The sequence below is a fragment of the Acipenser ruthenus genome, chromosome 2, assembly GCF_902713425.1.
Source record: "Acipenser ruthenus chromosome 2, fAciRut3.2 maternal haplotype, whole genome shotgun sequence".
NCBI lineage: Eukaryota > Metazoa > Chordata > Actinopteri > Acipenseriformes > Acipenseridae > Acipenser > Acipenser ruthenus.
The window spans coordinates 45,706,930-45,724,405 of NC_081190.1; the positions used below are offsets into that span (position 1 = coordinate 45,706,930).

General features: G+C 39.4%; 1 protein-coding gene across 4 annotated transcripts in view; it reads left to right on the forward strand.

Moving 5' to 3' along the window:
* LOC117409338 (transient receptor potential cation channel subfamily M member 3-like) overlaps positions 1-17,476 on the forward strand; it is a 403,329-nt gene that overhangs the window by 349,075 nt on the left and 36,778 nt on the right. For all 4 annotated transcript variants that reach the window (XM_058996498.1, XM_034015222.3, XM_034015223.3 and 1 more), the window contains exons 18-19: positions 3,990-4,130; positions 4,369-4,497. In XM_058996498.1, the coding sequence (XP_058852481.1) occupies positions 3,990-4,130; positions 4,369-4,497 (270 nt within the window). The remainder of the gene's footprint in view (positions 1-3,989; positions 4,131-4,368; positions 4,498-17,476) is intronic.

Below are 17,476 nucleotides of genomic sequence, written 5' to 3' on the forward strand. Positions count from 1 at the left end.
ATGAATGATTGGACAGCTGTCAGATCTTTCACTTTCCTATTGGCTACTTACTCGCCAATTTTCTTGCAGAATACCGTGAACGGCCTGTGCTTGATAATGTTTGGACAGCTTGGCAGATATTTGACTCTCCTATTGGTTAAACTTACTGTCAGTACCTGCAACTAAAACAGACACAGTTTATGCCCCACCCAGCTAACTTATGTTTGTGCTACCGCAGAGAAAATGCAGATATTCAATTGGTTGATCGTGTGGCAGAGGCCCTTCAGGAAATAAAAATATGTCGAGTACGTACAAGCACAGCACAAGCAGGCAGCACTGTCAACAGACTGCTGTGACGGTTTTGTTGGAAAACGTGTTTAAAGCTTTATTTATTTTCCCATGCTGAAACCCGCCAGAAATGTGTTCACGACCCATAATTTAAGAACAGCTGCCGCGGGCACGATGGCCTGACTTCGCGGGCACCACTTTGAGGACCACTGGTCTAGATCTAGCCCCACCTCCCGAGGTGGTGGTTCGTGTCATGTACGGGACAGCATGGAGTTGGAGTTTGACGCACTCACAAGTTACTGTAGGTGATTATGATTATTAGGCTTCCTAGCCACAATGGCTGGGAAGTTTATTGTTTCTGTTAAGATTATTATTATTATCATTATTAGGCTTCCTAGCCGAAGACTGGGGAAGCCTACTGTTTTTGTCAGGATTATTATTATTTTTTTTTTTTTCTTCCTCCCCAAAGTTGCTCAAAAACTCACGACAATTGGTAGGTTGGTAGATGCCTATGGGACGGTGTACCAGAAAGGAAAGCAAATGACGTAGGTCACATGGTTCCACAGCCATACTGGAGTGTACGGAGATTGTTGAAAACGTCGACGTATTGAAAACCACTTATTGCAGAGTTCTGAAACTTGCTAAACATGTTTAGGGATAGTCCAGCATAAGAAGCTGATTGGTTTTGTGGTATGGCGGCCACATTGGATAACGTCACAAAAATACAGTAAAAACGTAAAAATCATCAGAAAACAAAAATCTTTGACTCTGAAACCACTAGTCCGATTGAACATTGGCACACATGATCCTAGTGTGGTTGTCTTTAAACGTTGTTCAAGAGAAGTTGCTACAATAAAAAACATGGTGGCCACGTTGGATGACATCATCAACTTACAAAACTGGCTAATAATTCCTTGTAGAGTGCAGATAAGGCCATGGTTACTATGGAACACATACAGTAACTCATGTATGCGCTATCAAAAAATGTCATTGCCCGTGACCTTTGACCTCTCCTAAAGGTCAAATGTAAAACTGGCTTATAACTCCTGAGAGAGTGCAGATAGAGTCATGGTTACTATGGAAGACATATAGTAACTCATGTATGCATTCTGCACTATTTTCTAAAGTGTTTGGTACGAGTACTGGCATTCTGCACTATTTGCTAAAGTGTTTGGTACTGTTACTGGCATTCTGCATTATTTGTTAAAGTGTTTGGTGCTTGTACTGGTACAGGCATTCTGCACTATTAGCTAAAGTGTTTGGTACTGTTACTGGCAACCATATTGGATTTTGTGGAGATTGTTAAAACGTCTATGTATCGAATACCATGTATTCCAGAGTTCTGCACCTTGCTATACATGTTTAGGGATAGTCCAGCATTAACTGTTGTTCATAAGAAGCCGATTGGTTTTGTGGTATGGCGGCCATGTTGGATAACGTCATAAAAATACAGTAAAAATGTAAAATCATCAAAAAACAAACATCTTCTCGGAAAGTGCTTATTCAATTGAAACGAAAATTGCTATACATGATCTAAGTATGGTTGGCTTCTACGCTTGTTCAATGGAAGTTGCTATGGTATAAAACATAGCGGCCACGTTGAATGACATCATCAGCATACAAAACTGGCTATAAAACTGCCTATAACTCCTTAGAGAGTACAGATACTTTTATCGTTACTATTTAACACATATATGAACCTATATATGCGCTATCAAAAAATGTCTTTGACCATGACCTTTGACCTCTCCTTAAGGTCAAATGCAAAAGTGGCTTACAACTGCTTAGAGAGTGCAGGCAGGGTCATGGTTACTAGGGAACACAGATAGGAACAAGAATGCTTTGGAAGCCGTCAAGTTGCTTGCAACTTCTAGTTGATATTTGAAACGTTACTGTGTAATAAGATATGAAGTACTCTGTGCTGATTCTGTCGTGTTATTGTATTACACAGTGAGATGCACCATTGAGCTATAACCAGCGGCTCATCTATGTAATGTAACTCAAAAAATACAGGTTTGGACTCTTTAATGTATAAAACTATATTACTGTACACACTTTCTTTCACAATAGAGACACGAACATGTCACAGTACAGTTATTATTTTTAGCTTTACTTTAGCCTGTGAGATATTGTTGTGTGTTGGCATTCCTAATTAAAATATAATTGTGTTCATGACTGAAATTGAATAAGTATGGCTTCATTTTTTTTTTTAAATAACGGTATATATGTATGTTAACTAGATTTTATTGTAGATTTGCCTGTGATAAAATCCTTAGTCTCTCCCAGAGTAAAATTTAGAGCCCTGTGTTTCTTTGCTACAACTGAATCGAGTTTAGACACCATAATTTAAAAACATGTATATTCTGGTGACAGTTACCTAAATCTTGAGCTGTAACCTGCTCTATTCAGACTCGTTCAGTCGTTTAGATTGTTGCTAGATAGGATTTCCTAACTAATGTTAGGATAGGGGGAGACACTTAGGCACTACTCACTTAGGAAATGCTTCTGTAATACCAAGTTAGGAGAAAGCCTATCCACACCATGAAAGATAAGATAGGAAAGCAAGTTAGGAAATTGTTCTGTAATATGGCCCCTGATATAATTAGCAAACCTCTGATTATTAACAAAGCACTTGCCACACATACTTTTAGAGATTGTTTTATGTGTACATAACTTAATAATAAGTTAATAACAGTACCTGGTTATTTTGAACAAGACTGATCACAGAACATGGATGCAGCATGTAGCCGACCGCAAGGTGGAAGCTTGAACTGAAGGCAAATATAGTGCTATTTGATTAGCTGGTTTCTTCGAAAAAAGCAAGCTGAATGTCGTTAACCACTGAGGTGTAAGACATTGGGAAGAGCCCTTTTTCAAATTATTGTATATTTGAAAACAATGGAAAGAGAACGGAAAAAAAACGTTATTAACTGATAAACAACATCTTGAATATCATTTTCATTCCAGAACATAATAAATTAATTTAATTTAGTTTTGTTTATTTAGTTTTCATTTATCGTTCTGGTTCCGTTTCGTATCCCTGCTTGTTACACATAACTAGTAAGTACATAGTATCTTTTCTACATGGACTAGATACCCCCACCCAAGTCTGAAGATTACTTGAGTTTTGCAATGCACCTGTTGTGTACACAACAAATCAACCCAAGATAATCTTCCAACAACCTTTTATTTCAATTTAAACCAATTGGTGACTTTGTAATATATAAGATATCTAATATGTGCAAAATCTTTGTGTTTTTTTAATTTTTAGTTTTATTATATATATATATATATATATATATATATATATATATATATATATATATATTACAAACACACACATACACACAGTATATATATATATATATATATATATATATATATATATATATATATATACTGTATATATAATAAAACTAATAATTAAACAATTATATATGGTCTGGGAAATTTCTTCAACCTCACTACATACTTTGGTTTTCTTAAACCAGGGGAAAACTGCACATAAAAAATAGATTGAAATTACAATAATCTGGAGCTGGTGAGATTTTTTTTACCTTGCATTTAGTCACATGCAATATCATGACACAGAAATATATCTTTCAACAAAATGGAAAGTACTGTAGTGCGGTTTTCTAAAGTTAAAAATTTATATTTGAAGACTGAGTCCTCTTTTTCTCACCCCCCCCCCCCCCACCTTTTTCCTTTTTTCAATTTTTCAGGCAATGCTGGGAAAAGTAAATAAGGAATCTTCCCGAAAAAAAGTTGTAGAGGATGCCCAGAGCAGGCAAAGGCTAATACCCTTTGGAAGAAAAATCTATGAGTTTTACAATGCGCCCATTGTCAAGTTTTGTTTTCATACTGTGAGTATTTCAAGGTTCTAATACAGTTAAGTTCCATTACAAAACAGAGGCACCAGTCTGAAGGCAGTGATATATCATATTGCTGATACCAGTATAAACTAATGTGCTCTGCTTTGCTGTCCTGCATCATTAGTTGTTAAATAATACGTTTGGTAAAGCTTGGTAAAAAAAATAAAGTAATTGGATGAACATTGATATTACTTCAGATACAGGATAACTTATTTTTCATCTTGTCTAGATGGCATACGTTGGCTACTTGATGCTGTACAACTACATTGTTCTTGTGAAGATGGACTTTTGGCCTTCATCTCAGGAGTGGATTGTTATCGCCTACATTGTTACACTGGGAATAGAGAAGATGAGAGAGGTATAAAAGAAAACAAAGTGCTTGCTGGAAAAGTGTCTTAGCACTGTCCAGAGCCAGGGTATTTGGCATATATATATATATATATATATATATATATATATATATATATATATATATATATATATACATACAGTACTGTGCAAAAGTTTTAGGCAGGTGTGAAAAAATGCTGTAAAGTAAGAATGCTTTCAAAAATAGGCATGTTAATAGATTATATTTATCAATTAACTAAATGCAAAGTGAGTGAACAGAAGAAAAATCTAAATCAAATCCATATTTGGTGTGACCACCCTTTGCCTTCAAAACAGCATCAATTCTTCTAGGTACACTTGCACAAAGTCAGGGATTTTGTAGGCATATAGTCAGGTGTATGATTAAACAATTATACCAAACAGGTGCTAATGATAATCAATTCAATATGTAGGTTGAAACACAATCATTAACTGAAACAGAAACAGCTGTGTAGGAGGAATAAAACTGGGTGAGGAACAGCCAAACTCAGCTAACAAGGTGAGGTTGCTGAAGACAGTTTACTGTCAAAAGTCATACACCATGGCAAGACTGAGCACAGCAACAAGACACAAGGTAGTTATACTGCATCAGCAAGGTCTCTCCCAGGCAGAAATTTCAAGGCAGACAGGGGTTTCCAGATGTGCTGTCCAAGCTCTTTTGAAGAAGCACAAAGAAACGGGCAACGTTGAGGACCGTAGACGCAGTGGTCGGCCAAGGAAACTTACTGCAGCAGATGAAAGACACATCATGCTTACTTCCCTTCGCATTCGGAAGATGTCCAGCAGCGCCATCAGCTCAGAATTGGCAGAAAACAGTGGGACCCTGGTACACCCATCTACTGTCCAGAGAAGTCTGGTCAGAAGTGACCTTCATGGAAGACTTGCGGCCAAAAAGCCATACCTCCGACGTGGAAACAAGGCCAAGCGACTCAACTATGCACGAAAACACAGGAACTGGGGTGCAGAAAAATGGCAGCAGGTGCTCTGGACTGATGAGTCAAAATTTGAAATATTTGGCTGTAGCAGAAGGCAGTTTGTTTGCCGAAGGGCTGGAGCGCGGTACACGAATGAGTGTCTGCAGGCAACAGTGAAGCATGGTGGAGGTTCCTTGCAAGTTTGGGGCTGCATTTCTGCAAATGGAGTTGGGGATTTGGTCAGAATTAATGGTCTCCTCAATGCTGAGAAGTACAGGCAGATACTTATCCATTATGCAATACCATCAGGGAGGCATCTGATTGGCCCCAAATTTATTCTGCAGCATGACAACGACCCCAAACATACAGCGAAAGTCATTAAGAACTATCTTCAACGTAAAGAAGAACAAGGAGTCCTGGAAGTGATGGTATGGCCCCCACAGAGCCCTGACCTCAACATCATCGAGTCTGTCTGGAATTACATGAAGAGAGAGAAGCAACTGAGGCTGCCTAAATCCACAGAAGAACTGTGGTTGGTTCTCCAAGATGTTTGGGCCAACCTACCTGCCGAGTTCCTTCAAAAACTGTGTGCAAGTGTACCTAGAAGAATTGATGCTGTTTTGAAGGCAAAGGGTGGTCACACCAAATGTGGATTTGATTTAGATTTTTCTTCTGTTCACTCACTTTGCATTTAGTTAATTGATAAATATAATCTATTAACATGTATATTTTTGAAAGCATTCTTACTTTACAGCATTTTTTCACACCTGCCTAAAACTTTTGCACAGTACTGTATATACAGTATATATATATATATATGGAATTTTATTTTTGTATATAAAATAAAATCAACCAATAGAAGACCTACATTTTCTCTGCGGCAGTCCAATCATAAGTGAGCAGAGGCGAACAGTTGAAGTTATTCAGTTGAAGCTCTTGTGAGTTTAACCAATATGAAAGTCAAAGATCAGTCCTGGTTTTGTAGCTGTCCAATCATTAGTGAGCAGAGGCGGGACATAAATATGCTAGGGTGTGCGGTGTAAGAATAGCTGAATTTCACGCGATATTGCTAATATAAAAGAAACCGTTATTATAATATGTAAACTGAGACATGGTAGTCGATTTGTTTACGAATCCATTTTCAAGAAGCACTTTCTCAGAAAAAACAGGAGATTATTAAAAAAGAGAGGTATACACCACAAAAAACCCAAACTGACACAGGAAGGGAAGGGATATACTTGCCACTTCCAACATTCAAATAATGAAAAGGTGATATGGAACAGCACTGGTTACAGCAATCTAGGATGTCTATCAAAGTCAGCACAAAAACATAAGCATTCCCAAAGTCACTTGCGGGCCACTGTAACACTCAAAACTTTTGGACAAACACGGATTGATGTTCAACTCTATAAGTAGAAGCATAAGGATACAATACATCACAATGAGCAAGTAAGAAAACATCACGAGGTTCTTAAACACTTGATTTATTCTGTTTACCTTGGCAAGCAAGAACTGGGATTCAGAGGGCACAAAGAAGGCACCATTTCCTCAAACAGAGAGAATTATGTGGAATTACTTTCTCTGATTTCTAACTACAACAGCATGTTAAACAATCACTTGTCAATAGCCACAGTATTCTCGGGTACCTCTAACAAAATTCAGAATGAATAAAAGCAGAAGAATAGGAAGCCAAGTACAAAGCTGTAATGGTAGATTAAACAACTGACGATGGAAACGCAGCTCAGCTGTCTTGTGTTTTCAGGTATGTGACTGACAGTGGCCGAAAGAACGGTTCTGTGAAAATGTGTTACATTTACTAAAATAAAAATAATAATAACAATGCTTTTAAAAATGCCAAATACCGATTTAATCTACCAATGAATCAATTTATGCCCATAAATGAACTGATCAACATTTTTAAATCGAGTGACAGCCCATATATACAGTGCTGTGAAAAAATATTTGCCACCTGTCTGATTTTCTGCATTTTTGCATATTTTTGACACTGAATGTTATCAGATCTTCAACCGAAACCTAATATTAGATAAAAGGGACCCTGAGTGAACAAATAACACAAACATTTGATACATATTTCATTTATTTATTAAAGAAAGTTATGCAACACCCAATGCCCCGGTGTGAAAAAGTAATCGCCCCCTTAGACTCAATAACTGGTTACGCCACCTTTAGCAGCAATAACTGCAACCAAACGCTTCCTGTAGTTATTGCTTAGTCTCTCACAGCACAGTGGAGGAATTTTGGCCCACTCCTCTATGCATAACTGCTTCAACTCAGTGACATTTGTGGGTTTTCGAGCATGAACTGCTTGTTTCCTGCCACAACATCTCAATGGGGTTTCGGTCTGGACTTTGCCTAGGCCATTCCAAAACTTTAAATTTCTTGTTCTTCAACCATTCGGATGTAGACTTGCTTGTGTGTTTCGGATCATTGTCTTGCTGCATGACCCAGCTGCGCTTCAGCTTCAGCTCACGGACTGATGGCCTGACATTCTCCTGTAGAATTATCTGATACAGAGCAGAATTCATGGTTCTTCAATGATGACAAGGCGTCCAGGTCCCCAAACCACGACACTACCACCACCATACTTGACCGTTGGTATGAGGTTCTTACTGTGGAATGCAATGTTTGGTTTTCACCAGACATAACGGGGCCCATGTCGGCCAAAATGTTCCACTTTTGACTCATCTGTCCATAGAACATTGTTCCAGAACTCTTGAGGATCATCCAGGTGCTTTTTGGCAAACTTGAGATGAGCATTCATGTTCTTTTTAGTGAGCAATGGTTTCCGACTTGCTACTCTGACATGAATCCCATTTTTGACCAGTGTCTTTCTGATGGTGGAGTCATGAACACTGACCTTAGCCGAGGCGAGAGAGGCCTGCAGATCCCTCGATGTTGTTCTAGGGCTCTTTGTGACTTTCTGGACGATTTTACGCCTTGCTCTTGGAGAGATTTTGGCAGGACGGCCACTCCTGGGAAGATTCACTATTGTCCCAAACTTTCTTCATTTGCACAATATGGCTCTGACTGTGGTTTCGGTGGAGCCCCAGAGCCTTAGAAATGGCTTTGTAACCCTTTCCAGACTGATAGGCATCAACAACTTTTTTTCGGAGGTCTTCAGGAATTTCTTTTGTTAGTGGCATGATGTGCCTCTAGAACCTGTGCTGACAACTTCACTCTGATGGTAAAGGCCAAAGTTAGTCAGATTTATATTGGGCAGGGCTGGCCCAAATCAGGCCTGGTTGTTAACCAAAGTACTCAAACAGGTGACCCTAATTATCCCTTTAATTGGGTTGAGTTAACTAGGGGAGGCAATAACTTTTTCACACCTGAAGATTGCATGTTTGATTACCTTGCACACCAAACAAATGAAAGAAGCTCCAAATACAATGTGAAAAATGTGCAAAAATGCAGAAAATCAGACAGGGGGCAAATACTTTTTCATGGCACTGTATATATATGTATATATTGTGAACAATTTGTGTTCAATTGTTTGGTGTGGTAGCCAACCTGGCAGCTTGAGAGAGCACACAGGACGAGAGCAGTACAATAAGCTGGTAAGTTTTATTGAGCGTAACAAGAATTAATTTTTAATGAAACAAAAATTAAAAGAATAAATGAAAACCTGCCCCACTGGGCTCTCTCTAAACTTTTCTTCTTTCCCCTCTGTAGCCCTGCAGGAGCTATTCTCTGCACAGGTAAAAACAGGCAGTTTGAATGCACAACATAGACCCCGTGGTAAAGTGCGGTAGAAGAATAGTCCAGTATTTGGGCTGCAGTGGTAACTGGCTGCAGGGGGCCCAGAAGAGGTTCTACTGGTCACGGTACCTTCCAGGTGAGTACCAGTATTGTAGGTTAGTTGTAATCCCTTTGGAACAGATTCAGTAACTGTAGTTATATTCCTTTGCAGGTTTGATCCAGAAACTCTGTTGGTTGGTAAATATATTTTCCTACAGGGTAGACCACAGGTTCCTGTAGAATCTGGTAAGTATGCTGGCATGCTTGGGTTCCACGTTTTCCAAGCTTACAGTATTTTGTTCAGTACTGATCTCCTTGTTCTTTCTTCCAGGGTACAAAGCGCCCTCTGCTGGTAGCCTGAACTGAAGTGCAGCCAGACCCACCGTTCAGCTCACTGGCCCAATATCCAAGTTCAACTAAATCAACACAACTAATAAAAATAAAAGTAAAGCCGCCTGTGTTGTGTAATTATTATTATTGACAACAGTGTTCCCTTTAAAACTGAGCTCCACAGTGCCCAGTTTTTTCTGTCAGCCTGTGTTTTTACGATACACTTTCCTCTAGTTTACACAGTCCTTGCTTCCAATAAGCACTTGGTTGTAACTCACACAATAGCCCAAACAAATACAACAGGATGGTATTACTTCTGATACCGTGTGCTGTTCTTTAACGTGGATTTAAAACAACATGTGTTTGTTGCTGCTTGTTAACACTAGCACCGCCATATCTGCTTTTTGAACGGTTTTTGCAATTCAAATTTAAATATCTCTCCGTGTGTGAATCTAGTGCATGTCCATGTCCAAGAATTACTAAATATTTGAATTAAATACCCATACGGTGTTTCATCTGCAGAATTGTAAAAATGAATAAGTTATAAGCACTTGCTTCTTCAACCACCAGACCCGCAGTTTATGTGGCATATTGAAATCGATACAATATAGCCGACAATTTAGTCTGGGCTTTGTAATGAAATCAATGTATTGTGAGAAGTGTTGAATTTAAATCAAGGGAAGTAATGTTAAAACTCTACAATGCATTAGTAAGACCTCACCTAGAATATTGTGTTCAGTTCTGGTCACCTCGTTACAAAAAGGATATTGCTGCTCTAGAAAGAGTGCAAAGAAGAGCGACCAGAATTATCCCGGGTTTAAAAGGCATGTCGTATGCAGACAGGCTAAAAGAATTGAATCTATTCAGTCTTGAACAAAGAAGACTACGCGGCGATCTGATTCAAACATTCAAAATCCTAAAAGGTATAGACAATGTCAACCCGGGGGACTTCTTTGACTTGAAAAAAGAAAAAAGGACCAGGGGTCATAAATGGAGATTAGATAAAGGGGCATTCAGAACAGAAAATAGGAGGCACTTTTTTACACAGAGAATTGTGAGGGTCTGGAACCAACTCCCCAGTAATGTTGTTGAAGCTGACACCCTGGGATCCTTCAAGAAGCTGCTTGATGAGATTCTGGGATCAATAAGCTACTAACAACCAAACGAGCAAGATGGGCTGAATGGCCTCCTCTCGTTTGTAAACTTTCTTATGTTCTTATGTTCTTAATGTCATTGTGAAATAACGTATTATAATCCTGTTGAGTGCTTGAAACACTGATGAAAGTCATTCTACACATCATATATTATTATAATTTACACTACATTTCTCAGACAGAATGACTGTGCCACCCTGAGTGTGACGGTGCAAATTTTTTTTAAAAAATTTGCGTATTCTTAGCTCTCTGCACAGATCAGTGACCATCGGGACTGATGATAAACAAATTCCAAAGACCGTTGCATTTTACAACGCAACGAAATACGGTGCGGATATACTGGATCAAATGGCACGGCTGTATTCTGTCAAAGGTGGTACTCGCAGGTGGCCTGTGGCTGTTTTTTATAATGTTTTGGACCTGGCAGCCATCAACGCTTTGGTTTTGTACAAGCAGTGCAGACAATCACTTCATTTTGCAGCTTGCCCTGGCGCTATGGCAGAAACATTTTGATAAGAGACACGAAAGACGGCTGGCAAATGCCCCTCAACCTTCAGCCAGCGCTGCGCCCACTGGCACACAGAATAAAAGACAATGCCAGGTTGCTAAATGCAATAAAAACAGAACTTTTGATGTATGCGTCTGTTGTGAAAAGGCAAGTCTGTGGCAAATGCACTGGTACAGTTGAAAAGCGTGTTTTCTGCGTAGATTGTACTTAGAAAGCTGTAGTAGAACTCTGAACAGACAGACAAGCCTTTGAACTTTGTTTCACTCAAAGCGCTTTCATGTTGCATAAGTTATGTTATATTTTTGTTTTATGCTATTTTTATAACTAGTTATTTATGTTTTATCATTTTATATGTGCATACAGCTTTCTACACCTGTTTACACAGAAGTTTATTGTGTAAGGTTGATTTTATTACAGTTTGTCATGTTTATGTATATGTGCTCTTGAAAAAAATAAGAAAAAAAAGTTAAATTTTCAATGTAAATACGGTGTTTCTGCTTGAAAATGTTATGTATGGTGTTCATAAATAAAAATATTAAGTTGTATCCGATTGTTTGCTTTTCAAAATGGTTTTAAAATGGTGCCACACGTTTTGTGGGTGCGGCGGTTAAATGTAGTCCGAAATCTCGGCAGTTCTAGTGTTAACTCGGTGCGCGTTGGTTATTTACACTGGTAAGCATTTTCTAAAACAGTGCATTCTCACATTCAGCTCTGTGCACGTCCCACATTCAGTTGTCTGTCTGCACCGAAGCAAATCCACGTCATTCATCTGTTTGTTACATTTTGAATCCAGGCTTTGTCAACTTGCAATTTTACTCTGCGTATTTCTTTGTCTTCAGAAGTTAATATAGATCACACGTTTACTCACTTTGCCCTTACACCCACCCTGTACACTGCGGGGATCCTTCTTATCCTCTATCACCCCCACTCCTAGTTCAGCTGACTTCCTACTACCCCCTGAAGTCTTGACTGTCTGTCACTATAACCATTGTTTTGTCTGTTTGTTTTCCTATATGAGGGGAAACTACCAGTATACCCACGTTCCAGATACCTCTTTACCTTCCTTTTATTTATATATATATATATATATATATATACATATATATATATATATATATATATATATATATATATATATATATACATATACATACATATATATATATATATATATATATATATATATATATATATATATATATATATATATATATATATATATATATACAGTGCCTTGCGAAAGTATTCGGCCCCCTTGAACTTTGCGACCTTTTGCCACATTTCAGGCTTCAAACATAAAGATATGAAACTCCAATTTTTCAGTTTTTTATTTGTTAAAAAAGTTTGAAATATCCAATAAATTTCGTTCCACTTCATGATTGTGTTCCACTTGTTGTTGATTCTTCACAAAAAATTACAGTTTCATATCTTTATGTTTGAAGCCTGAAATGTGGCAAAAGGTCGCAAAGTTCAAGGGGGCCGAATACTTTCGCAAGGCACTGTATATATATATAATAGTGGCACGATAGCATTTTTTTTTTCTTATAAATGATACACTCTGCTGGTACCAGTTTTTCTAATGGAAAAAATAATTATATTCCTTAACACTTTTCTTAATATGAGCGCACTTTCAAGCATAAACACAGGCTTACAAGTAAAGGTAGTTGATCAGCACAGTGTTTTAATCGGGAATTTTAATTCATGAAACGCAAGGCAGTAATAAAGTTCTTAATCAAAAGAAATCTTTTTTATTATCGATCCTCATAGAACAGAACCGAAAGCATTAAGCAGATTGTTTTAAATTCACTGGCTATTTCAGAGTGCTAGCATTCAAGCAAACTGTAATTTCAGTTAAAAACTGTCACATCACATCGAAGAAATGTTATCCATGTAACAATGAAATTGGAAATACTGACCTCATATTTTCAGTAAGAGCTTCTCAATGAGCAATCTCAAGCAAAATAACAGAAATCCAGAATTCATTATATATACTGTATATATGTATATAATTAGAATGTACCTGGTACATTTTTGAGGATGTACCAGATACGTCCAATAGCAAGGGCTTAAATGCTTCACTAAGTTATTACTGATGCCCTCACATTAAGTATGCAGCCTCTGTGTACAGTATATATTTAAATGCTCATTCACCTTGTATTTGACCGACACGTTTTTTATTTTAGTTTTTACTGACTAGTAAAATTGGATGCTCTGGTGCATTTGTTAAAGTATTGTCACGTTGTTCTAACAAAACAACATTTATCAAGCTGTTTGGTATGCATAACTATGCATAACTGTAGAAACTGAAATGTTTTGTAATAAAATAAATAGGGTGACTGAAACAAATGTTTTATTCTGTATGATGAAATTTTGTGTGGTGTATAAAATGCTTACAGGGAGCTGTAGTTCAAACTGGAGCGCATAATGCCTCTTTTCTACTTTACAACCGAGCCGCGCTGGGGCCGTTCCGAGCCCTCACGGTGCGGTTAAGGAGGAGCCTGGGTTGTTTTTCCACTGCAGAGCCGAAAAATAGTTGTGTGCTGTGTGTAGATGATGCAGTAGAGGCGCTGTATTTGAGTTGAGAGAATGGCGGATCCAGAGTTTATGTTTTTCTTGATTTGTGTTCTTTATACATTACTAAATAAAACTGAAATGCAACAACAGGATGATTATGAGAAGAGAGAGCAGTAATGTGGAAGAATGCTTCTCGGAGAGAGCAGTAATGTGGAAGAATGCTTCTCGGAGAGAGCAGTAATGTGGAAGAATGCTTCTCGGAGAGAGCAGTAATGTGGTAGAATGCTTCTCGGAGAGCGCAGTAATGTGGAAGAATGCTTCTCGGAGAGAGCAGTAATGTGGTAGAATGCTTCTCGGAGAGAGCAGTAATGTGGAAGAATGCTTCTCGGAGAGCGCAGTAATGTGGAAGAATGCTTCTCGGAGAGAGCAGTAATGTGGTAGAATGCTTCTCGGAGAGAGCAGTAATGTGGAAGAATGCTTCTCGGAGAGAGCAGTAATGTGGAAGAATGCTTCTCGGAGAGAGCAGTAATGTGGTAGAATGCTTCTCAGAGAGAGCAGTAATGTGGAAGAATGCTTCTCGGAGAGAGCAGTAATGTGGAAGAATGCTTCTCGGAGAGAGCAGTAATGTGGAAGAATGCTTCTCGGAGAGAGCAGTAATGTGGAAGAATGCTTCTCGGAGAGAGCAGTAATGTGGTAGAATGCTTCTCAGAGAGAGCAGTAATGTGGAAGAATGCTTCTCGGAGAGAGCAGTAATGTGGAAGAATGCTTCTCGGAGAGAGCAGTAATGTGGAAGAATGCTTCTCGGAGAGAGCAGTAATGTGGAAGAATGCTTCTCGGAGAGAGCAGTAATGTGGAAGAATGCTTCTCGGAGAGAGCAGTAATGTGGTAGAATGCTTCTCGGAGAGAGCAGTAATGTGGAAGAATGCTTCTCGGAGAGCGCAGTAATGTGGAAGAATGCTTCTCGGAGAGAGCAGTAATGTGGTAGAATGCTTCTCGGAGAGAGCAGTAATGTGGAAGAATGCTTCTCGGAGAGAGCAGTAATGTGGTAGAATGCTTCTCGGAGAGAGCAGTAATGTGGAAGAATGCTTCTCGGAGAGAGCAGTAATGTGGAAGAATGCTTCTCGGAGAGAGCAGTAATGTGGAAGAATGCTTCTCGGAGAGAGCAGTAATGTGGAAGAATGCTTCTCGGAGAGAGCAGTAATGTGGAAGAATGCTTCTCGGAGAGAGCAGTAATGTGGAAGAATGCTTCTCGGAGAGAGCAGTAATGTGGAAGAATGCTTCTCGGAGAGAGCAGTAATGTGGAAGAATGCTTCTCGGAGAGAGCAGTAATGTGGTAGAATGCTTCTCGGAGAGCGCAGTAATGTGGAAGAATGCTTCTCGGAGAGAGCAGTAATGTGGTAGAATGCTTCTCGGAGAGAGCAGTAATGTGGAAGAATGCTTCTCGGAGAGAGCAGTAATGTGGTAGAATGCTTCTCGGAGAGAGCAGTAATGTGGAAGAATGCTTCTCGGAGAGCGCAGTAATGTGGTAGAATGCTTCTCGGAGAGAGCAGTAATGTGGAAGAATGCTTCTCGGAGAGAGCAGTAATGTGGAAGAATGCTTCTCGGAGACAGCAGTAATGTGGAAGAATGCTTCTCGGAGAGAGCAGTAATGTGGTAGAATGCTTCTCGGAGAGAGCAGTAATGTGGAAGAATGCTTCTCGGAGAGCGCAGTAATGTGGTAGAATGCTTCTCGGAGAGAGCAGTAATGTGGAAGAATGCTTCTCGGAGAGAGCAGTAATGTGGAAGAATGCTTCTCGGAGACAGCAGTAATGTGGAAGAATGCTTCTCGGAGAGAGCAGTAATGTGGTAGAATGCTTCTCGGAGAGAGCAGTAATGTGGAAGAGTGCTTCTCGGAGAGCGCAGTAATGTGGAAGAATGCTTCTCGGAGAGAGCAGTAATGTGGAAGAATGCTTCTCGGAGAGAGCAGTAATGTGGAAGAATGCTTCTCGGAGAGAGCAGTAATGTGGAAGAATGCTTCTCGGAGAGAGCAGTAATGTGGAAGAATGCTTCTCGGAGAGAGCAGTAATGTGGTAGAATGCTTCTCGGAGAGAGCAGTAATGTGGTAGAATGCTTCTCGGAGAGAGCAATAATGTGGAAGAATGCTTCTCGGAGAGAGCAGTAATGTGGAAGAATGCTTCTCGGAGAGAGCAGTAATGTGGAAGAATGCTTCTCGGAGAGAGCAGTAATGTGGAAGAAAGCTTCTCGGAGAGAGCAGTAATGTGGAAGAATGCTTCTCGGAGAGAGCAGTAATGTGGAAGAATGCTTCTCGGAGAGAGCAGTAATGTGGAAGAATGCTTCTCGGAGAGAGCAGTAATGTGGAAGAATGCTTCTCGGAGAGAGCAGTAATGTGGTAGAATGCTTCTCGGAGAGAGCAGTAATGTGGAAGAATGCTTCTCGGAGAGAGCAGTAATGTGGAAGAATGCTTCTCGGAGAGAGCAGTAATGTGGAAGAATGCTTCTCGGAGAGAGCAGTAATGTGGAAGAATGCTTCTCGGAGAGAGCAGTAATGTTGCTCTGACGAGCAAGATACTCAGTAGACGACATAATGTAAAAAAGGTTAACGATTTATCAGTGTTTGCTGTATTTAAACTGTGCGTGTGTGTGGCAAAGTGGTTTGCAGTGTGCAGGTGTAGAGATGATGTGATTACAAACTAACACTAAACACTCACTATACAATTTGGTTTTCCTTTAGCGGTTCGCTCTTAACCATAACAAAGGAACAGATCACTTAGCCACGTCCCCTTTTGTACCGTCAGTCACTCCTCCTTGGTTAGCGAGTGCAACCGTTTCTCCTCCAATCCGCGGTTGCCACGTCGCTTCCCTTCTGGGGCGATGACTTGGTGTACCATAGCTTTGCCCTCTGTCTAGATGGCCGACTTCCACCTTTCCCTTGGAATTAATTGTCAGACCATCCAGTCCTGGACACTCTGTTCCCTTTACATAGCGCCCGCACAGGTCAGGAGGGAGATTTATAACCAAGATTCATTCTTTCTCTGTCACAGCGTGCAATATGAAATGTTTTAGTAATCCTTGCATGCAGGGTTTAATTTTTAAACAAAAAGGTACCGGATCTATATAGTCCTAATGTCCTGACCTTTTTAAAGTATAAATGAAGCCACAGGAAAGACCATGGAGCTGGCTACACTGAAACAGGAATTTAAGGATACAAAAACGCAGAACTTAAAAATAAATAAATAAATAAATAAATAAAAAGACAATAAATAAAACATATCCGGTGTTGAAAATGTATTACACCATCATTTTATTTGGCTATAATATTGTCCATTATGTTTGTTTATGTTTTGGGATTTGTGTGTTAATAACTGTAAGATTGAATAACCTGTATTTCTGGAAAGTGACAGAATCATGCATTTTCAATTACAGTGCAAGAGAAGAGCTTCAATATGGACACAGATTCGATCTTCTGATTGGTGAGAGACAGTAGTGTGCAATTTCGTGGAAAACTTTTGTTGTATTTCTGGAAGGAGAATCTGCCCACTTATCAACACATCATATCCAAGCGACATAAAAACTCTGTGGCTTTCATTCATGTCGCTTCTTTTGTTTGGCCTCTCAGTCACGCGTGGCAAGGCCAAACATGGAGACTGACGTCTTTAGAGCCTGGAGGAAGGGCTACCCTCAGCCATGGATTCCCTCAGGTGTCCTCTGACCTGCGAGTAGGGTTTTTTTCCTTACCTGAGTGCCAAGCGGTTCATATTTAGTTTCTACAGGGTGCGTGGCAGGCTGGAGA